At 39.7% G+C, this 24118-nt stretch overlaps 1 protein-coding gene across 4 annotated transcripts in view; it reads left to right on the top strand.

The window, feature by feature from the left end:
• Positions 1-24118, top strand: part of fhod3b (formin homology 2 domain containing 3b) — a 114318-nt gene that overhangs the window by 87490 nt on the left and 2710 nt on the right. Inside the window, exons 8-26 of one of the 4 annotated variants that reach the window (XM_030157321.1) lie at positions 748-842; positions 2106-2249; positions 2334-2581; positions 4716-4841; positions 4987-5157; positions 6139-6210; positions 6651-6758; positions 6904-7038; positions 7384-7434; positions 8144-8334; positions 9048-9596; positions 10040-10959; positions 11763-11921; positions 12608-12790; positions 16175-16294; positions 17038-17199; positions 17311-17501; positions 19565-19757; positions 21757-21943. In XM_030157321.1, the coding sequence (XP_030013181.1) occupies positions 748-842; positions 2106-2249; positions 2334-2581; positions 4716-4841; positions 4987-5157; positions 6139-6210; positions 6651-6758; positions 6904-7038; positions 7384-7434; positions 8144-8334; positions 9048-9596; positions 10040-10959; positions 11763-11921; positions 12608-12790; positions 16175-16294; positions 17038-17199; positions 17311-17501; positions 19565-19757; positions 21757-21943 (4005 nt within the window). The remainder of the gene's footprint in view (positions 1-747; positions 843-2105; positions 2250-2333; positions 2582-4715; positions 4842-4986; positions 5158-6138; positions 6211-6650; positions 6759-6903; positions 7039-7383; positions 7435-8143; positions 8335-9047; positions 9597-10039; positions 10960-11762; positions 11922-12607; positions 12791-16174; positions 16295-17037; positions 17200-17310; positions 17502-19564; positions 19758-21756; positions 21944-24118) is intronic. The other 3 variants (XM_030157322.1, XM_030157323.1, XM_030157325.1) reach the window with 3 other exon arrangements.

The following is a 24118-nucleotide window of genomic DNA, read 5'->3' on the forward strand; positions in this document are numbered from 1 at the left end:
CTGTGACGGTACTGGTTTGGTCCACTCCCCTGCAGGTTTAATGTGATCAGTATTACAACTAAATAAGTTTTATCTGAAGATGACAAGGACTCAGAATGAATTAATCAAATTGATTCTGTCTGTGATGTAAAAGAAGCCGCTTGTTATTCACTATACACGGATCTGCTCCAGGATTCATTTCATGTGTGATTATAAAATAAACATGAGCAGTGAAATAGAAACGATATGGAAATTCCCTTCGATCACTGATATTAGGTAGTAGTCCCGTTCAGCTGACCACAGATCGTAGACCGCAGTCTCCATTTCATCATCGTCGGATCAGATGTCCGATGCAGGCATGGCGTGATGCTCAATTACCTGTCCCGCTCAAAGCTCCACGTTGTGTAATGCCATACACCAGGGGGCTGAGCATCAGTTGTTCTGGGGTCGGGTATCCCTCTGTCTCAGCTCTGTCTTATCCCGTCCCTTCTGCTGTTGCATAAGAAAGCTAAACCTGATCCCAAGCTCCTGGTGAGAAGGAAATGGACTTGACCCTCCTGGCTGAGGCTCAGAGCTGCTGTCTTCTCATTGGAGATCAAGTCTCTGCTGCTTTTTCCACTGAGTTGGTGGAACTCTGCTGTGACTACATTTCTCTAACTGGAGCCACGAAATGACATAACATTTTTGTTTGCAGGAGTTTTTAAAGCCCTTAGGATAAGCAGAGGGGTTTTTTGTTATTTATAATGTGCATGCATTTTGCTGCTTCAGGCACAAAGTTGTGGTCGAATGTGATGGAGATCCTGGACGAGAAGGATGGAGTGGATACAGAGCTGCTGGTTTATGCAATGACACTCATCAATAAGGTCAGTGAATTAATCCCATCAGGGGCTCTAAATGATGTTACTGCATTAGCTGAATACTCATTCCTGTATGTACTCTGTTACTTCTTTCTTCCTTCTCCATTGAAACATTGTATTCAAATGTGATCAACATCTTATCTGAATAGAGGAGGACGTGTTAATGTGACAATTCCAACTGTGATTAAATCTGGAGGCTTTGTTGTTGGATTAAATCAGGTGTAAATTCTGTGTGTGATGTGTGATTTTATTCTTTAGTAAATAAAACACATCATCTTGTATTTATCATCTTAACTGCAGTATTTTGGAGTAGAAACAACAAATGAATCCCTGAAATTACTTCATTTTCTATTTAAACCTATAACATTCCATTAAAATATATAAAATCTATCATTATATGAAATGCTTCCATCAAAACACATATTGTACATGTTATAAATAGATTGTGTTGTATGCATTTTAGTATGCATCAGAAAATCTATTTTTTACTGAGACAAAACAAAAGTATTTAAAGCTGCAGGAGCTGAATCACAGGGGGAAAAAAGCCAGAATTTGATAATATACACCTAACTCCTGCAGCTCTCTCCTCTCTGTCCAAATCAAAAGACTTAGGGTGTGTTTGAAAAGTAGAAAAAGTTACCTCCTATGTTTTTTTCCAAACTACTTTTACTTTGTCGATAGAAAACATGAGGTCAAGGAGAGATAGAAAGAGGAATTCAAAAGGACCTAGGCTGATGTTTTGTTGCTGCAGTGCACTATGGGACACATTCTCTCCTCCCCTTTTATAAAGGATGGTCCCATGTATCCTCTACTAAAGGTGGCACAAGCTGCTTTCCTTTGCATGACGAGAATTCAGGCAGCTCTGATCATGATACATGTGGGTAATTCCATTCATGAACTTACCTAAGGTAAAAGGACTGCTCAGATGCCCCTTCAGTGTGAAGGGAGGAAAGGTAATCTTAACAGCAAATGGTGATTGCAGCTGTCATTCATGTATTTAACCCTCCTTCCAGACTGATTAGGCAAAGTCTGTGTCACAGGGTAAATGTTTTAGATCTTGAAAATAAAGGCCAGAGGAGTGTGTATAAATCTTGTTTCATCTCAGTCCTATTGAATTGCAGTCTCTCAAAGATAACAGATTCATCTCTTATGAGAAGGTGTTTTTTTCTTGTGTGTTTTTCTTTCTCTTATTATTTCCTTATAATGTTCAAACTAGGCAATGACAAGACAATGACGTGTAAAACTCTTGTTGTACATGTGTGTTTGCAGACTCTGGCAGGCCTCCCAGACCAGGACTCCTACTATGACATGGTGGATTGTCTGGAGGAGCAGGGCATTGAAGCTATGGCCCAAAGACACGTGGGCAGGAAAGGCACAGACCTCGACCTGGTAGAGCAGTTCAACATCTATGAGGTTGGTTTAATGTGGTGTTTAGAAGTTTGTGTGTGTTCAGACAGTTTATTTACTCGGTATGTCTGTAATGCCTTCTTGTCCCAGACGACGCTGCGGCACGAGGACGGTGATGATGAAACACAGTTGCCTCCCAGCGGCCGAAAGGACCGCAGACGGGCCAGTGTCGGAGGCACCAATGAGCGACGGGGTCTGGAGAGAAGACGCAGTCGTAGACATTCGCTCCAGAATAGCCGAGGTCACGCTTCTGCCCCGGCATCACCCAGCAGCCCTCACACTCACACCAGTAGTTTCCTGCCTTTTGGAGGCCAGCGTGTGGAAGACATCAGTGAAAGGTGAGACTAGGACAAAACTAGAAAAGAGCTGGTTTCACCTGAAGTTGAACTTGGTTTTATAAAAGGTTCATGGAGAGGGGTTTGTGCTGATGTTGTATATTTTAAACCCTGAGATAAGTTAACATAAAAGGAATTACAAATTATCTCTGGGTCCGTGGAGAAGTGTTCTGTTTCATAGGAAATAGCTTCACTGTAGGCATTGTATTGTATTTCAGTGAGCGTTGACTGTCAATCCAGAGCCTGCAAAGAGAATTTAATTATTTAGTAATTTAAAGAAAGCCATGGTGACTCCTCCGCAATGTGAATTCAATTAATTTTCTCACTGCTGAAGATGTTTTTTGTACCCATCATAGAAGCTGTACACAGGAAGCTTTATGTACAAGATACAAGTTATCAGCTCTTTTCCGTGTTTCCTCGACCGACTGCACATTCTTAAACACACAAATACACACACACACACAATTGGTGGTTTTGACAACAATCTCTTACAATACTGTATATCAGTATTGTTTTTGCATTTATTATTGATTTATGCATTTATTTTGCAGTAACTGACTTTGCCTCATAGAAGTAACAGAAAAAACTCATTCACCAGTCAATGCAGTTAAAGACATTCTTCTGATAAACCATGGATGTCAAACTTGTTTAAGTTCATGCTCCACATGTGTCAGGTGTGTTGTGTCTTATTGTTTTATGCATATTTATAGTATTTGATTAAACTGGGCTATCTTATAATTTAATCATGGTTTTAGATGTAAAGCACTTTGGTCTTTGTTGTGTTGTTGTAAAGTGCTATATAAATAAACTTTGATTGATTGATTAACATACAGCCCAATGTGACCTCAAACAGGCCGGACCAGTAAAATAATAGCATAAAAACTCAGAAATAATGACAACTCCAAATTTTTCTCTGTGTTTTAGTGCAAAAACATGAAATTATAACATGACAATATTCACAAACTATAAAAAAAAAACATGAATAACCTGAACACAACCTGAAATTCCTTGAGAAAAATAAGTGCAAATTTAATAATTTTTTGCCTCAGTTTATCATTTACACATGTGCATCATAACTTACTGATCACAGGGGATCTACAAATGCACAGAACATTTAGTAACAGGCATCTGGAACTGAACTCAATGACACCCTTGAATGTTAATGTCTTCTGTATGATTTTTGCACTTTAAAAATTTATCTCGTGGGCCCGATTGGATCCTTTGGAGGGTCAGTTTTGGCACTCAGGCAGTGTGTTTGACTGTGTTAACCACTAGATAAAATACAAATACCCCAAAATGGTAAAAGACCATTTTGTCTCTTGCCATAAGATAAGAAATATACAACATATGCAAAAACAAGCTACACTGTAAATAAAATCATAAATAATACAGATAAGGAGCATATGTAACACATGTATATTGAACTTTTTGCGGCAGGTCATAAGTCAGCAAACAAAAGATTATTTAAGACTTCCAGAGACCCACACTCACCATTAATCACCGTGTTTCCTACCGCTGTATGATCCGACTGCCTGTCATTTAGAACACGTGTTTTTGAGTGTATTGAGTATGTTTTATATTTCTGGTAGCGCTCAGGTCTTCAGGTAAAGTTAATTCGACTCAGCCGGTCATTTGATACCGGAGTAGCTTCTTCCAGTCTGCCACAGGAATTTTAAGCCGTCTTTGAAGATCGCCATTCTCCATATTGTTAATGAAATCCAGACAAGCTAGAGGGTCCCAAATGAAACCGACAACAGATTCAATACGATGATGTATCCGTTGGACATACAAAACACCTCCTGCAGCCCTGACTCTGCTTATTGAACTCAGTCTTTTTTTTCTCATAATATCCACTGTTTTATGTCTTTTTTTTCTGTGACAATGCTCTCAGAATCGTATGTGAATTGTTACTGCTGCCTCTGTGTGTACATTTACCCATTTTTAAACATACTAACCTCCTCTCTTCCATTTGTAAATTCTCTTTTTTGACATGCATGTAAGTGTTTCTGTGTGTTGTCTATGCTCGACCATCCCCTGTTGTGTGTTCATGTTGTCTATGTCCATTTTCTCTTTCCTCTTCTTTGCCTACATCCTCCCTTTTCCTCCCTCCCACCCTCGACCCCTCTTCTCACCACAGAGAAGAGGAAGAGGAAGAAGAAGAAGATGATGAGGAGGAGGAGGAGGAGGAGGAGGAGGAAGAGGATGAGGAGGCAGATGATGAAAGTCATCCAGTCACTGAGTCCTGTAGTCAGGGTGCTAACAGGTATTCTAGTCCAGCTGATTCCCCCGGTGCGATAGTCTCCCCATATTTCTCCAAGTGCCTTATCTCCGTAGGTTCTGTCTGTTTGAAAGTATGATTTTCTTCATTCCCGTTTGGACTCCTACTGTCTTGTATTTTGTCATCCTAGTGCGGCTCCAGCTGTAGCAGCCTCCTCTAACATGTGTATGAACTTAAAGTGTATGGCCAACATCCTCCCTAAAGCCAGTGACCCTGAAGGCCAGAGAGAATATCTCGGTTTCAAGACCAGGACCTCCTCTCCTGTGTCCGCCGCACCTAAACAGAGGAACTATAGTCTTTGGTCTGTGCTTCCTTAACCACCTGACCGTGTCTTCCATGTTGCTTTTAGTCAAGTTCAAGGCCCTGCAGACCCTCAGAGCCAATGTCAGTGTCAGTCGACCCCAAACCCACCCACCCCTGTCCTCCTCCCTGCCCCCTCCTTCCACTCCCTGGGGTTTAAAAAGGAGCCAGAACAGAGAAACATGCTTTAGGTTGAGGCTACAGTTCATATATTTAGTCCAGACCATTTCACCTCTCAGTGTGGAATCACCCCAACACTGTTGTCTACGTCTGCATATAACATCTAAAATTACTTCATTTCATTTTCTGCTCTTCTATATTGTGTCCCATGAGGTGATTCATATAAAACACACTGTAGCTTAGTTTTCCCTTTGCTCCTTCTTCCTTAATATACTTCATTTTTCACTGTAGAGGCCAAAAAGCTCTTATTTCCCTTCAGAAGTTACTTACATAATTTCTGTGAAAGGTACATTCTGTATTAGAAAAAGAAGAGTCGTCATGTCTTCCTTGCAGAGCATTATTTTGCCCATATTCACAACTCGTCTGTCATTGTGGCTTTGCACCACAGTTAATCCAAGACAAGACAAGTATTAAGGAATTCAGAGAATTACCTTGAGACACAGTCGCTGTTCGTCACGTCTCTGCAGAGATCTGTTGCAATAGAGACGGAATGAAAAACAAAATTTTTACTGGCACTACTGACTAGTAGTCTTAAAACTGTCCTATCATAAACGAGTCTCTATTTTATATGCAATTGAAAAGAAGGAATCATTGCTTCTAATGCAGGTTTATTCATGTGGATTTAGGATTTTTCTTTACAAAAAAAGCAGGGATACCGTCTTGCTCTGTTGTCGTGTGGTCTTGCAGCCCTCCTACCCTCGACTTCTGTCTCACTATCTTGTCTGTCACTAACACTTGATCCTTATATCTTTGCGGTTTCTGAACTGACTGTTTTTTTTCTAACTCTGCTTTCCATCTTCAGTCTGACAGAAGCATCTCATACAAACAACTCCCATACTTCTTACACAGCTAGAAAGCCCTGCTGGGCTGAAAGGTAAGGCTGAAAGTCAACAGCTCAAATGTGTGCAAGGACACTGGAGACTCTTAACCTCACAGTTTTACTAAATGAATTCTGTGCTTTTGGAAGAATGTCCATGACATGTTACCACATTCAGTGCAGCTGTTACAACCCCCCTGAAATGAAAAGGGACTTGTGAATAGACAACTTAATGTACAGACATGAATGAGCAATGCACCTGCTGGGTCCTTCAGAGTTTGTTGGCCTGGCTTTCCTCACAGTGCCTGTAAATTTTATTCCGAGTGTGAGTTCATAGGAGTGTCCTTTTATGTAACACAGTCATATCTCTGACTTTGGAATTCGCAGAACAGATTCCTGGAGTTGAGATCACTGATATATTGACCCACCTGTTGAAATATCTTCATCTATTTGTTTTAGTGGAAACACATTGTGGTTATTTTCTATTTCTTTTAAAGAATTAGTGCAAATGGCACTCCATACCCTGGCAGGCACCAGTCTCCTGCATCACCTATCCATCGCTTCACTAGTTCTGCAGCCTCCACATCAGACTCCAAACCAGACAGGTTAGTCAAACACATTTGGATGCTGTTTACCGACTGTTCCTCTGTCTGTCTGTAAAGCCCCCTTTTAAATCCTTCTGCTCATTTCTTAATCGTTCACATGTGTTACTGTTCTTAGTGCTGTTGTGTTTGTGCTGTCCCCATGCAGACCTGCACTAGGAGGTTTGCTTACTTCATCGTACAGACAGCACCAAGAGTCTCTGGCAGCAGAGAGAGAGAGGAGACGCCAAGACAGAGAGGAACGTCTGCAGAGAATTGAAAGGGATGAGAGAAACCGCTTCAAGTGAGTCTCACATCACATCAGCCACCATTAGTTAACCTCAAATCAGAGAGCAATTATTATTTCTAAACTCATTTCCTGGCATGTGCATGTGCACAGCTATGTTAACACAAGTCAGTTTTAACAATAGAAACTTTAGCTGTAACTCAATAATAATGAAACATGTTCTTAAATCTCACAAGTCTCAAGTGCCTTTTGTGCATTTTATTACTTTTTCATCTCATTAGTTTTTATTAAGAATTGATTCAATTTGGTATCAGAGGGAAATTAAACATTTACACAAATATCTACAAAATCCATCTCATTCTGTCTTCTGTCCATTTCTGTCTCTTTACCTTCCCGTCTCAGTCGAGATTACGTTGACAAGAGGGAAGAAGCGCGACAAGCCAGAGAAGAAAGGTGAGTTTATTAACATTTCATGGCTTCAGATGGATTCAAAATATTGATGCAGTTGTGAAAATAGATCAAAAAGCTCAGGAGCTTTGTAAATGCTTTGAGATTTCATTGTGAAATTGATAGCAGATGTAAAGTGAGTTGCACCCAGCCTCTGGCTGAATTATGGGTGTCAAGGCGCCTCTGAGCTCTGCTCGCAATTAAGACGTCCAGAAGTTAACAGGACAAGTGTGTAATTGTGTTTTGGTGTGGAAGAAGTCCACTTTTTTTCTTCAGACTGTTTCTATGTGTGCGAGTCATGCCATTGATACAGGTTTTCTCACTGCCTCACCTTATTCTCACCACGTTAACTTTTTAAACAAAAATATACATTTTATTTTTCAACAGCATTTGGATTTAGATGAGGAAAAACTGATTTGTAAAAAATGGGGGGAAAAAATAAGTTCCTTGAGGAGAAGAACAGATTTCATTAGTTGTTAATGCCGTTATTGCCCTACAAGAATGTCATGAATGTTAACACTGTGAATGATGACATCAAGGTTTGTGCTGATTTCAAGGACTGAAATCAGCACCAATGTGGAATAAAATGATGTTTTGTTTTTTTTCAAAATGTTTCCATGTCTTATTTTGTTACATAGATATGGTTTTAGTTTAGTTAAAGTACTAAAAACTTGACTAAAGCTGCAGTATAAACATGACTTTGCTCTTATTGTAGGTACAAGGCTGTGGAGAGGCTCGCTGCAGAGGAGTTCGAGCGAGAGCACCCCCGGGTGCCTGTAAGAGGACGGACAGAGATCACTTTGTGTTTGAGTTCCAACCCTGCCAGCCGCTCAGCGTCTCGCTGTGCCACGCCTTCATCCATCATTTCACAGGAAGACGCAGCCCCCACGACATGGCAGACATCGGGTAAATGGTGTTTTCCAACCATTAATTCATCATTAGTGCTTATGAGATATGGGCTGGACTGGAGTGTGATGTTGGCTCATGTAGCTGGAAAAGACAAAACTGTCTCTCAGAGCACCTGTCACATTCACACTGGGCTTGGCATTAACACTCGGTGGTGATTATCACAGTGAAATTAGATTCAGCCGCACTTCCGAAAATTTTATTGAGCATAACTGTGATTTGTTAATGATGCTGCTCTAGAGTTTGTAAGTGAAATAAGGACATTTTAGCACAAGAGGTATAGATATTCTGAGTCATTTTGTTCATGTAATTAGTGATCAAAATCTGAAATCTAATGAATGAATGTTCTAAAATTGTTGCGTCTTGTATCATTACAGAGATTTGAGAACAAATGTCTAATTTTCAGATCTTGATAGTTAGTAAAATATAAACATATTAACAATCACAATGATCTTCATATGATCTTTTAGATATGCTTGTGTTTTGGATATGAGTGTCGATAACAGCAGTGACTGTTTTTGTTTTATGTTTTGTTTTGTTTTGTTTTATGATTCACTTCTAAATTCTGACACTGTATGCTGAGTTTAAACAACTTATCACAGCAGTTACAGACATGTCAGGAAGCAATTTAAAGCTGTTTGAAATCAGATAATGTACAATCTGAACTATTTAAAGTAACATTTTCCCAAACATTCTTGTGATTTCTCTTCCAGGAACAGAACACGTCTCGGAGCCAAACCTTGACCCACAGACCAGAACCAGGATTCCAGCCCCAGAGTTAATAGTATCCCAGCCGTCCCCCATACCTCCTCCCGAGCCAGACAAGCAGCAGACAGAGACCAAGTTGCCTGTAGAGACAGAGGATGTCATCAAGACTCAAAGTGAGAAGACTGTAGTGACGGAGCTGATGCCAGATGAACAGACAGGTGGAGAGAAAGAAGAAGAAAAGAAGGAGCTGGAGGACCAGAAACAGTGTGTGAATGAAGCAGAGGTAAAAGACGAGGTAGAGGAAGTGGACGTAGTGGATGTAGTGGAAGTGACAGAGACAGACGTGGACGTGGATGTTGAGCTGGAGGAGGAGTCTGAGAAGGAGCAGCCGATGGAAAGGGAGGTGGAGGATGGTGTGCTGCTGAGTGAGAAGGAGAGGCAGAATGAGGAAGTGAATGAAAAGGACAACTGCTCAGCATCCAGCATCTCCTCAACAAGTAGCACTCTGGAGAGGGAGGAGCGAGAGGAGAAACTGAGCCATGACATAGAAGCAGGTACGTCAACACTAACGTTACCTTACTGACACTTTCTGTACTGTAGTTAAAGGTCTAGAGTGTAAGATATAGAGAATATATAAGAGAACAGAAATGCAGAAAATAATGTTTTCATGACTGAAAATTTGAATTATTTTGTTTTCTTCACCTTAGAATGACCCATTTATATCTGTGTTTCTCCTGTAGCACAGAGGGGACTTCTTTTTTTTTTCCCTTCAACATTTTACAGCAGGTGACATCCAGTGTGAACCACGGTTAATTTAACCTTAATCAAAAGCCCAGAAAGGACAAATGAAACACTGTCGTTGTGTGTTTTTATGGCCACCATAGGGGAGAGTGATGCTTGTGGTATTTATTTGTTAGTTTCACCACTAAATGCAACTAAATATTGCACCTTTTCAGCAAAGTTATTAAAATGCCTTTTGTTGTTTCCTTTCTAACAGGCCAGCTGATGCAGTGCATTAAGGATGCAGATGTGAACGACCAATGCAATAAAATACTCAACAGTAAGCGCTTCATGCTGGACATGCTTTATGCTCAGAAGACAATAAACAAAGATGAAGTAAACATCGAAGAAACTGAGAAAGACAAATGTAAAGGTGAGAAGGAAACAGAGGTCGGCGACTCATCGGTGGCGAGTCTGGCCAGCAGGATCTCCACGTTAGAGGCTCACAGACAGGCCAGAGAGGAAAATGTGAAGAAGATGGAGGTGGGGCACCTGGACAACCAGGGCAGCGTCCGGGCAGTGGCCGAGAAATTTGGAGATCTGGTTAAAGGTCTGACGTCTCCTCCTGAAGCAGAGAGCTTAAAAGAACAGCAGCAGACTGACAAATCATCATCCGCCGTCTCATCAGCGTTACCTCCGAAGAAGGAGTCAGACCACATCTGGGACCAGCTGATGGCCGCACCCAGAGAGTTACGGATCAAAGAGATGGACTTTACAGACCTGAGGGACGAGGACGACTTGGACATTTTAGATATGGACAATATGATGGGCTCAGGTGACCTCATACCACCGCCCCCGCCTCTGCAGTGCAACGCTGCGCTGCCACCACCCCCACCCTTGTTTGGGTGCCCCCCGCCTCCTCCTATCTTTGGCAAAATGATGCCCCCGCCCCCACCGTTCATGGCCCCCATCCCTCCGCCCTCCCCTCAGCTGAGTCGAGGGGACGCACCTCTCTTCCAGAAGAAGAAGAAGACTATCCGTCTTTTCTGGAATGAGGTTCGTCCAGTGGACTGGCAATGTAAGAGCCATAAATTCTGTAAGGAGTCCCTGTGGTCCAAACTGGAGCCGATTAAACTGGACACATCCAAGCTGGAGCAGCTGTTTGAGTCCAAATCCAAGGAGCTGCCTGTTACAAAGGTAATTCAGAGTTAGACTGCTGGTTCAATACATACAAGTGGTATGAATACCTATAAATCTTAGTAAACCATGAGGCTTGTCTGTCTGACACTGTCGTTTTTAAAATTATTTTATCATTTTATTGCTATACATGGCCCAAGTACCATCAATTTAGATGGTTAACCCCTCCTTAAAGTCTCCTCTACTCAAAAACAAGTATTTTTCAGTTAGTTCACTGTCATCTTTGATTTTCAGACCATAAAATGTAACATTAAAGCTCAAAATATAGATAGTTGAGCAAGAAAATAAGACAGTTAAGCCCATGTCATTTATTTTGTTGACTTGTGTACTTATATTGTATCAGATGTTTCTAAAAATACTGAAAATAAGAGAAATATGTCCTTTTATTCCAAGTAATAGCCCATATCCTATCCTATCCTACCCTGCCCTACCCTGCCCTACCCTACCCTATCCTATCCCATCCTATCCTATCCTATCCTATCCTATCCTATCCTATCCACATTTATTATTACTTGTTGCTCTTTCTTTAGAATTAAATGACCCAGGTCCTTCACTCTTTCTCTCGCCCACCTTTCCTATCTGTTTTTACTGTCCCTAATTGAGGTTTAAAATAAGAAGTCTAATAAAAGCTTATTTAAAAACATATTTAAAAGCTTCATTTTTATTTCAGTTGATTGTTATGGTAAATCATGTGTTCAGGCAGGTGTAATTTTACACATATTTTGCTTCATACATCTGTAAAACATCAGAAGTACTCAGCATAAATAACCTGATTTCTGTATCTCTTTTTGGAACTCTCACAGAAAGCAGCCGTTGACGGAAAACGACAAGAAATCATAGTCCTGGACTCAAAACGAAGCAATGCTATTAACATTGGATTGACAGTTTTACCTCCTCCCCGAACCATCAAGACTGCTATCCTCAACTTTGACGAGTACGCACTGAACAAGGAAGGCATTGAGGTAAACTTTTCTTTTTTTCTTTCTTTTTCTTTTTTTTTTTTTTTTTTTTTTGACATTATGACACCATATAAAATCTCAGCACAAATAAAAACCTTCAAAGCTCATAGGATAAACTTGACTGATGTTCACACAGCGAACTGAATACTGTGATTAATTTCCCCTTACATGAGAGATTTAACCCGTCTAGATGGAACTGCCCACAAAGTTGACATGTAATTTTTTTTTGGCTGCCTGTCTGGTTTTTTGACTGATCTCACGTAATGAATCACAGCAGTGGTTAAACGTTAGTTCAACACGAATATTTTGGGTCATTTTTAAAAACCATATAGACTCGTGAGGGACTTAGATCAGCAGATAGTGATTTATGCTGCATCCCTTTGGTATTATATAACCTGTAGTTTGCAGAGCTTCTTCTTGAGTTGTCTTCACCTTTTGTCTCTGGAAGTATTTAGAGCGAGACAACAAATATGAGGTTAAAAGTTCAGATGTCACACAAGTTTGCGAGAAAGCTGAGACATCGGAGATAAACACAGCTGGAAATGTCACAATCATTCTCCCTGACATATTATGCAAAGGTTTTACAGAGGTACTAAAAAACTCCTGATGTCCCGACTTGATGAAATACTCCCATAAGCCGCTTCCTCTCTGTTTTTTCCCCTGCACTCATTTCTTTGTACCTCCTCTAGAAAATCCTGACCATGATCCCCACAGAGGAGGAGAAGCAGAGGATCCAGGAGGCTCAGCTGGTCAACCCTGATATTCCCCTGGGGAGCGCAGAACAGTTCCTCCTCACCCTCTCGTCCATCACGGAGCTGTCTGCCCGTCTGCAGCTCTGGGCATTCAAGATGGACTATGAGATCATCGAGAAGGTCAGACGGAGTCCTGTTTGCTTTAATCACATGCACATGCATCACACTACACTTACAGAAGTCAGTGACCTACTTTTCTTTGTTCATTTAGAGAGAAAAAATTAGAGAAAATAATTTACTTTAAAGGTGCCCTGCCACACAGATTTCATTACTTTTGTGGTAATGTCTGAAGTTCTACTATAGACGCTGTCACATTTTTTGTGGAAAAAATACCTTGGTTACTAGGGGTGTAAGAAAATATCAGTTCTGCAATATATCGCAATATTTCATTTCACAATACTGTACTGATATTAAAAAGTAATGTATCATTATTTTTAGGTACTAATTGAAATGCAGATATTGTGGAGGTTCATTTTTGCTTTTTTGCTTTTCAGTTTTTCTTTTTTGTTTATATTTTATTTATTATTATTTAACACTCTTTTATTAAATAAAGGTAGTTCCTTTGTTGGGATTGCACAAAATAATGTTATGATGTTAGTTATGAACTAATAGAATATGAACATTTGAACAGGATCTTAAACTATAATGTCTGTAAAACAGAATTTAAGTTTTAACAGGAAAATTTTGTGATATAGCATTAGATCCTGTTCTGATCAAATAAAAATGTGTTTAGTATTTGTGCATATTTCTGGTGTAATTCAATTCTTCAAGGAAATAATCATTTAAAAAAAAGAAACAAACAAAAAATTGCCTTTGTAACAGTATCATGATATATCGTGATATATCGTATCGTGATCCTTGTATTGTGATTTGTATCATATCGCCAGATTCTTGCCAATACACACCCCTACTGGTTATCAAGTTTCAACCCATTCTAACGTGGTATTGAAAGCCTGCTGGAAGACTCAGCTCAATTTGCGCCAGTTCTCATAAATATTCAACACGCTAATGTGCTTGACTCTGTTTGGCTAACAGCTAGCCAATAAGAGCCTGGCTTTTCAGTAGACTACCACGATGGTACTGCTCCAGGTTTCAACAGCAACCATTACAAAGCCTCTGCTGAACTCGCCAAAATTGATGAAGTCACTTTCTTCAAAATGTGAGGAACAGAGAGTTAATTTTGAATTATAGTGTTGTAGCATTGTTCCAAAAATAAACTGAAGCAGTTTGATCCTCGACTCTGGGTTCTTGGGCAACATATGCATTGTTGAAGTTCTATTCGAACATAGCGCACAAGAACGTTGATGTTCAGCCATCCTTGCTGTATTCGAAAACTGTCATTGAGCTAGATGAATTCTGTGGGCGTGGTCTGACCTGGGCGAGCTCATGAATAGAAATGAGCTCAGGCGTTAACGCATCAAACTGACCAGCTTTTCTAATTGGCCTGATTTCTCACTTATTTCTTTTCAGTGGCAATAGCAGAGGAGGTAGCGGTTCATTTTAACATTCACTGCATAACACAAACACCTATGGACCTAACATATTTAAAAAAAAAAAAAAATACAAGTAAAAATGGTTTTGTGTGGCAGGGCACCTTTAAAGAGAATCGAATCGGTTGCGGTTCTTTTTTAGTGTTTGCCTGTTATTAAATGCATTTGTCCATTTTATAACCTCATTTGTATCATTTTGGCATCATTTAGTTAAGCCAAAAGACAAAATTAATGGTCAGCATTTCATAACGTGACCCATTTTAGCTCCTCTCAATACTTGTGTTGTTGGATCTGTTCAGTGTTACTGTAGTGCTGCAAAGTTTGTCACATTGGTCTCTTGTTTATAAAATTATTTATGACGTACCCTGGTCTCAGACTGTTAGCTTGTTTTAAATATTTGTTCTTTGGATTGTGTTCTGATGTCTGACAATTGGTTTTGTTGACTTTTTAGCTGATGTTCTAGTCACGTAGATGTATAGAATGCATATATTGCTGCAAGTGTTGCATAGCATTACCATGGTAACACAGATGGAACTGTGGCTGCCTCAGATGCTGGGGGCAACTGGGCTTAAGTAGGTAAAGATGCTGTTGTTTCTTTTTTTTCCATCTGGTGTCATTAAGTCTTCTGTAAATTCATTCATCACTGTTTTCTTTGACATTTGTGGATTTTTTCTCTTGCTGGGAATTCAATGCGAAGACAGACAAACAACACTGTCATTAAATTTAAAGCTACAGTAGCAGCCAGTTAGCTTGACTGGAAATTGGAAACAGTAAGCGTGGATGTCTAAAGGTAACAAAATCCACAAACAAGTGTCAAACAAGTCACAAGATTTGGTTAAATAAGGATTTTGTGTTGGACTGTTTCATTTCCAGTTAAGTGGATTCTGGTGGTAGCTTCATATTTATAATACAAACTGTTAAAAGAAGTATCGACCATCTTCTCTCATGCTCAGCAGGTGTACCACCCCCCCCCCCCCCCCAAAAAAAAAAGTACTATTTCATCATATATGCACTATATGGACAATAATATTACAGCACATCACACCTACAGCTTGTAGATTTGAAATAATATGATTTTTAAAAAATGTTGATGTCAGTTATTGTCAATACTTCTTTTCTAAGTAAAAACAAACCCTGAAGTATTAAGTGTAGATGACCTTGAAAACAAAATTAACCCTGAAGACAAAAGAAAATGGTTTATTGCAATGGTATATACTGTATTGTGTAAAAGTTATAGTCCAACATTATGTTTGTTGGTTTAGTAAAGTTCTAATGACCACACATATGCATTTGTCAGTCTCTGTATTAAGATCCAATCCAGATATATGTGAAGTATGTACAACAGTAAAAACAAAAGTTTCAAGCCTCTATAAACCAATGTGATAGTATTTAGTGTGGCTTAACATGTCTTTAACCCTTTTGTTCAGACAATATAAGATATATTGCATTACTTTTCTGATATTTTACACCAGGTAAATAAAGACTTTAACCTTTAGAACCCGTTTAGTTCCGTTTTTTGTGTATTTTAAGATTGTGCACATATTTCCTGTATTTTCTTGTTATCTGAAGGGAATGAGAAATAAATATGTATCCTCATTTCAACCTTAAAACCACAAATCTAAAGGTGGCCTAAGACTTTTGCACAGTAGTGTATATAACAATGTAAAATAATAACATGGTATTTGTCGGTTATGCTTCTTAGCAATGAAACACATGAATACAGTGTCCGTCCATACAGTGTACATCATTTAGCTTTTTTTTTATAAAAGTTATTTTCAATTATAAAAGATCTTCATCCTCGGGCAAACGAGAAGAATTCACACACAAATACACAAACAGGCAAGAATTGATGAAATGTGATGCAATCCCTTCACACAAACTTTTTCTTGAGCTGATTAATCTGCATCTTACATTCACTTCAATATTCATTCAGTCAGTTCAGCACCATTTCTAAACACATGAGAGCCTTTGAAATGACATGCTCATCTCTGCTGCATTTTCTTGCTTTTTTTAGGAAGTGGCTGAGCCTCTTCAAGATCTGAAAGAAGGGATGGACCAGTTGGAGAAAAACAAGACGCTGCGTTACATCTTGACAACACTGTTGGCCATCGGCAACTTCCTCAACGGTACTAATGTGAGTGACTTTCAAGACTTATATGGTTTTGGGGTGGGTTTTTTTCACTTTCACTCCCTCTGTGTCTTACACTTAATTCCTCCACTTCCTCCCACATCCCTGCCTCCCCTGCCAACATATTTATTTGGCGTGGATAACAGTGGACTCTCTGTGTGTGGAAGAATGTGCTGTGTACTGCCTGACTGTCCTTCTACAGTGAAGGACTCTGATCCACTGTCTGAGGTTAAAAAAAGAAAAAAAAATGGGGGGGGTTGTATCCATGCCTTTGTTTTGTTTTCTTCTTTGTTTTTGCTTCACTTTGTGCTGTAGATTTCTGCGGCTGTGCATGTGCTCGTCTGTATTTGAACCTCTCGTCTTATGAGAGCCAAACATGCGAGAGGAAAACATAAGTCATCAACATCAAAACAAGTAGTTCCCATAAGTAACGTCTGCATTTATATTTTGCAGTAAGCTATTTAAAACTGGCAAAAGATCAAGGGAGATCCTGTCGGGATTATGTCTTTCATGGCTTTTTTAGCTGCGCTGTGGTGAGCGGAACAATCGGTCGGGTCTGAAAGTAGATTGTGGTCTTTGATAATCACTGCCTAATGAATCTACGTATCGACTCCAAACTCTCTGTCGAGGCCCCTTTATTCACGGTGCCAAAGAGGAAATGTACTGCAATTTAGTCTGCACTTGATTTCTGAGTCGAGTTGTTTCCGTTCCACGTTCTGACCGTGTTGCTTTTCATGATGCGTCTGCAGGCGAAGGGTTTTGAGCTGAATTACTTGGAGAAAGTTCCAGAGGTGAAGGACACGGTTCATAAACAGTCTCTGCTGCATCACGCCTGTGCTATCGTGGTTGAGAAGTTTCCCGACAGCACTGACCTCTACTCTGAGATTGGAGCGATCACCCGCCTCACCAAGGTCTGGAGGTTTAACACAGTTTCTGCATTGGTGTCAGTATATGTATTTATTTGTATTTGTCACATACACATTGGAGAAAGTGACCGAGTCTGCGGTGGGTTTTACCAACAGGTGGACTTCGATCAGCTTCAAGACAATCTGGCCCAGATGGAGCGAAGGTGCAAAGCATCATGGGATCACCTCAAGGTCATTGCAAAACATGAGATGAAACCAGCGCTGAAGCAAAAAATGTCAGACTTTCTGAAAGACTGTGCAGAGAGAATCATTATTCTGAAGATTGTACATCGAAGGATAATCAACAGGTATGTTCACGCACAAATTTTAAATAAGAAAACTTTAGAGAGAAGTAGATATTCAGTTTACTGAGAATTAAAGAAAACAATATTCATATTTAAGATGCTGTAATCAAGTCTTGATTTTACTCATTCTTTTAAAGGGGTTCTTTGTAGTATTGCTGTTCCAAATTCTCACCAGCAGAGGGTAGTCATGTACCAGAACACACTTATGTTTACCAAAACCAACAAATCAGCGCTATGTATCTACAGACTGAATCACACACAGAATAAAGTATAAAGCTCATTCTATATCAAGTTTTCTCCTTCAAACACAAACTCATACTGGTTATTTTGACAGTCTGTAAAAATAACTGTCTTATAGTCTTCACACGCTACAGTGATAGTTCACATCAGGGGTGTCAAACATATGGCCCACAGGCCAAAACTGGTCCGCCAAAGGGTCTGATACGGCGCATAAGATGAATTTGTGAAATGCAAAAATTACACTGACATATAAACACTCAAGGGTGTCAAAATTATTTTAGTTCAGGGGCCACATACAGCCCATGATCTCAAGTGGATCGAACCAATAAATCATCATCAACCATCACAATAACCTACAAATAATGACAACTTTAAATGTTTCAGTTTTAGTGTAAAAAAGGAAAATTATATGAAAATACCCTTTCCCAAAACTGTAAATAACCTGAACAAATATGAACAACCTGAAATGCCTTAAGAAAAATGCAGTTTTAACATACAGCTACTAAATGTTTTATGTCTTTGTAGACACTGTGATCTGTAAATCGTAATGCACGTGTGTATGATGAGGCATATATATTTATATTGTCATAAATTGCTGGGGTTTTTCTTAAGAAATTTGTGGTTGTTCCTGTTATTGATTTCTTTTCAAATTTGTAGTTTGTAGAAACATTTTTATTATGTAATTTAACTTTTTTCACTCTAAAATATGGAGCAATGTTTGGAGTTGACATTGTTTATACATTATGTTCATATTTTACTGGTCTGTCCCATTTGAGATCATATTGGGCTGTATGTGCCCCCTAAACTAAAATGAAACCCCTGGTTTACATTATAGCTCTGTTAGCTTAGCTCTGTTGTCAAACGGAAAACAGCCGCAGTTAAACCGCAAATCACCCCTGTTTTCTGTACAGTTTGTGTTGTCGATACAATAGCCGCACGCAATATCTGTTTGGAATCGTCCAAACAAGGTCAGAACTGTCTCAGTTGAGTTTGAACCATGGATCAATAAACGGCAAACTTAGAAAAATTAATAACATCCCATAATGACCTTCATAAACCTCATAATCAAACTGATTTCACCATCAAACTCCATTCTCTTCATTTAGACCTGTGTCCAGTGCTTCTACTTTTTTCACTTTGTCACCATCTTTGACTCCTCATGCTCGATACATATTTTATCAGTAGTATTGACAACTATTAGTGTCATTTAGAATCAGAATCAGTTTTATTGGCCAAGTACATGAACACATACAAGGAATTTAGCTTCGGTTTTTCTTTGCACACATTTCGACATGAACCCAAAACTACATGAACCCAATCACACTTGAACATAGACCTAATATAGACAAACATTCGACTAGAGACAAGGACAACAATGGGATGAGATGTACAATGGATTTATATTCTAATATGTACAGAGTGCAAAGTGGAGTTTTATACAGTGAGTGGATGTGTACAGGGATCTAGTGTATTATAATATATGTTTATGTAGATATTATATACAGTGGGTTTTATTTTGTAATATGTTCAGAAAGTGCAAATTGGAGTTTTTATACAGTGAGTGGATATGTACAGAAATCTGGTCTATTAACAATAAATGTTTATGTATATATTATTGGAGTGCAAATTAGTCAGAGTTTTTATACAGAGTTCAAAATATAAGTTTGTTAGTGGGTGAATTGGAGTCAGGGGGATACTGACACTGGATGGCTCATTTACTATGACTTGTATTAGTTCATGGCCTTTTGTGTGAAGTATTTGTACGATGACTCCCAGAGGATCTCAGTCAATTGATGAGATGTTTCACCGTTGCTTCACATCCACAGGTTTCATGCCTTTCTGCTCTTCCTGGGCCATCCGGTGTATGGCGTACGTGAAGTCAGCATTCATCGCTTTAGCAAAATCCTGAGTGAATTTGCCCTGGAGTATCGCACGACGAGGGAGCGCGTGTTACAGCAGAAACAGAAGAGGGCCAACCACCGAGAGAGGAACAAGACCAGGGGAAAAATGATAACAGATGTAAGTGTTCTTCACCACAAGATACAGTCACACGGACACTTTCTCCATTTCCTGGTCTGCGTCTTAGTTTAGTTTGTACTTTCTCAGTTCAAGACGAACAATCCCCAGACGCTGGTTACATCTTTAATCTGGTTAAAGCACCATATGCGGCCATTCCATGAAGATACTGCATATATTCCTAATGACATCAACCTAGTTCTGTGGTATTCACATATATAGGTTACTGTAACAACAAACAGTGAGGTGTTTTTAGTGTATCCCATTCTGTAGCTGGGTCAGGCTAAGAAAGGCCAGAGCAAACACCTCCCTGCATGATTAAAATCCTTTAAACCCAGAGGAGTCGGCTGCTCACAGTGGACTTCACAGCCAGCTTTGGCAGGGGCCCCTTCCCTCTTCAAAGGGACCCTAATTCAATCACTGTGTGAAAATTCAAACCTCTAGATGTGTGTGAAGGAGAAATAACACAGCCCACATCTCAACCACACTCTTATAAAGATGTTGGGTCACATATTCTGTTTTGTTTCACAGTTTATGTTCAGTATATATGACTTAGAATACATTCACTGGACAGTAGAGGAAAAAAGTTTTAGGACACGCTTAAAATTTTACACAATCTAAAATATCATGAATTATTTGTGGAAAAATCCGATTTTGTCAGATAGACACAAAAAAATGCACATTTTTTATTGTTAACAAGAAAAAATAAAACTAAATTCTTGACAGGTTCAACATGTCTTGTCCTGGATGTGTTTTAAGGGGCATTATATTTGCTCCAAAGGTAAGGACTGAATTAAGAAAGAAATCTTTTAGGTTTTCAGCTCCTGATGCCTGGAACAAGCTTCAATCTGAGCTCCTTCAACAAACATTGATTCCTTTGACTGATTTTAAACAGAGTGAAATCTCTGGAATCAAGGCTGTTGGTCTGTAAATGTTTCAGTTGATTGTATGAGGGGTTTATTTTGTATTTGCAGATGTTTTAATTAGTGAAAACTGTAATTATGTGACTGCGTCGCTGCTGTCTCGGCAAGGTCTCCCTTGAAAAGAGAATGGGACCAACCTGGTTAAAATAAAGGTTAAATAACAAATAAAATCTCGCTGAAACATCCAGTATTGACCTTGATGGAACAGTGCGCAGTACTTAGCCGAGTTCAGACTTAAGAGTGATTCTTAATGCAGTGTATCACAAATGCATGGGGTGTCCAAAAAGTTTTTCCCACTACTGTATGTCCATGGAAACTCCAATGTAATTTTGATAATGTATATGTTTAAAGTACATTTGAAGGTCCACATGCCTTTTTATGGGTTCAGAATAAGCACTAACCTCTGCTTAAAAAAAGAAAAATCTCTCAAGTATATGTTGGCCAAGAGAAAAAAACAAGACCATAAAGTTGTCATAATGGAAATGAAAAGTCGCCACTTGATAGCAGTACTGTACTCAACACACCTTATTTTCTATGTCCTTTATCTTTGTAGAGTGAGGATGACGATGATAGCGAGGTAGGCGGGTCAACAATGTGTGAAATCAAGTGCATGTGAAACCCTTTGTGTGACTAATTCTGGATAAGAATGAGCTGATGTAACTGAGCAACACACAGTGCATTCATCAGCATCAAAAGAAGACGAGTCATTAGCGAGACTGACAGGTTTGTTGTGCGTCTGTGACCCCACATGAATGAGGAAACGCAGGGGAGGCAGAGAAGAAGCAGTTGCATGTCTGAAGACTGGGTGTTGAGTGAAATGCAATGGAAGGAGTCGCAGACACTTCCTGGTACAAATGAATGGACCTCAGGGAAACAATGGGTGCAGCTGTTAAACAAATATAACTTGCATGAAATGTAAGGTGGATTTTTGCTTGTAACATTAACCTTATTTTAGTGAATTAATGTCAACACAGGCTGGAAAATGCTGTGTGATGTTTACTCCTAAAACACTAACTGTGCAGGAGAATGGCTTTTAAATGCAGCGACACATTGTTTAATCCTCTGCCTCGTCCTTACAGAGTGGTAAATTTGGTGGAGGTCCGTCGGATGCACAGGAGATCCAGCCTCAGGGTATCCAGTACGCTGAAGACGCTGCTGAACACGAGAACATGAAGGCTATACTGAAGACCAGCCTGCAAAGTGGGGACAGTTCCACGTCCACAGTGCCGGGCCTCCGGACACGAACCAGAGCCGGCGGCGTACGAGGTCAGCGCTGTTAACGCGTTATACTGTTTGACAGCTTTTCTATTAAAGGAGTGATATTTTGCTTCTTTTAAATGGAATTATGCATTTTAAAACATTTCCCTGTGGTCTACATGAACAGTAAATGCTCTGCTTGGGTCTGAATTCTTCATTAATTCAACTCCACAGGTCCATCTTCAATCCTATTTCTGAGTAATGACACCAGAAAGGTCCTTTTGAGCGCTGGCCCTTCAAATGCAAATGCCCCACCCCCTCCAGGTTGTTGGCTGTACAGCTCTGTCCTGTTCAGCTGCTTGGGTTTGTTAATACAACCAACAACTGAACACTTTACAGGGTTCCTAATTGAGGTGCACAAATAATCGTTAAAAGATCGCAATCTCGATTCACACGTACGCAATCTCATTTCTACCCACAGACGATTCTGAAGCATTTTATTTCACGGCTGCATTACAAACAAATGCCCTCAAATGCAGAACTGCCACCATCTCCTCCCTCAACCAATGGGAAAGCATCTTTACAACACATGAGCCTGCTGCTGTAGTTAAGTGAGGAAAAAATGAATTACAGCGGAGGAACGTCAGCGATAAAGAGTGTGAAATGGATGAAAACCCTTGTGGTATTGGCAAGTCTCCCACCTGAGCTCGTGCCCAATAAAGGTTCATTCGGTGGAGTTAATCTCATGTCGGCCTTTTCTGTCGTCCAGATCCAAGTGTCTTTTCACTTTCACTTCTCTGACTTCTGCGCTGTTCTTCTTCTCCTTTTCTTTTCTTTGCCAGTGAGGATAACTCAGCCTTTAACCTAGAGTCAAAAGTCTCACCTCCTCTCCACAAATTTTATATTAAAAATATTCCATTCTGCCAGCTGCTAAGTTTCTTTGTGCTGCAAACTTTCACAGATCAGCTGACGTCGCTTAGCAACCGGGACCATAAGTCCAGCGTTTCTGCTGGTAAGGTTTATCCATGCCGCCACACCAAACATTTCATGCAAACAAAAAATCCTCACCGTCGCACTAGACTTATTCTACATATGTATAATATATAATAGTCCAGTACAAACGTCCTGCTCCCTTAAATGAAAGTTTGCGAAGCTTCAGGAGGTAGAGAAAAGATAAATGAGCATAAAGTTTCACTTTCATATCTGTGAGGGTGGGGGGGCGGACTGCACCATAGTATTATAAGTATGGACGGAAACTGACGCATGCGCAGTTACTGACTGAAACATAGGCGCATGTACACCCCCCCACCCCACCCCCCAAAAACAAACAAAAAAAAAAAAAAGATTAAACACCGCCACACCAACAGATCAATACCACAGGAAACACTGCATAAGTGACCGGGCTACTTGTGGAGTGATAGGGCAGATGCGAATCAGAGGTAAAAGAACCCATTCTCTTTGACAGCGGTGCAATAAACATTTTGTGGAGAAAAAAAAATTGTGCCAGAGAATCGTGATCTTAATTCTAAGCAAAAAAATTGTGATTCACATTTTTACCAGAATCATGCAGCCCTAGTTCCTAAGTATTCCAAGTATGGAAAGTATGAAAAATGGAAAAAAATGTATGGAGAAATATTCATATTTCCAAGACTGTTACCACTGTTCTATTTTCTAAAACATAAAATTATGAATATCTGAATAAAGAAATGGATCAGTCTTTTTTTAAAGGCGCTTGCTAATGCAGCTAAAATGTTTGTGTGAGAGCACATACTGTAGACTATGTGTCCCAGAAAACACTTGGGCAGATTGACAAGTTGAATGCCCAGCCTTTTGCTCTTATCCTCTTCCAACCCATTTTAAGCCCCGCCCAGGTGTCGTCAGGTTTCACTGCTGCTTCGATGGACAGGTGATGTCCACACACTGTTTGTGAGCGAGCCAAATGGAAAAATGGCCCTGTTTTTTTTGTTTGAAGTAATGAATAAATAAATTGAGCAGGCACCAGAAAAGTACTCACAGGCCCATGGAAATAAAACCTATGAGTACAGAATCTATAAAAATGGAGAATGATGTTAGCAAGGACCTCAAGCAAGGTAGAAGAGAAAGGATACGTAAAAAAAAAAAATTAAACCAAAAAACGACATCGAATTATTCTCTTCAACCCACTGAGGTCTGATTTTAATGCCAAACACTTATTCTGCATTACTGTACATCATGGCTGTTGTTTCATCGCCCGCTCTGACCTTT

Source organism: Sphaeramia orbicularis, chromosome 16 (genome assembly GCF_902148855.1).
Source record: "Sphaeramia orbicularis chromosome 16, fSphaOr1.1, whole genome shotgun sequence".
Classification (NCBI taxonomy): Eukaryota; Metazoa; Chordata; class Actinopteri; order Kurtiformes; family Apogonidae; genus Sphaeramia; species Sphaeramia orbicularis.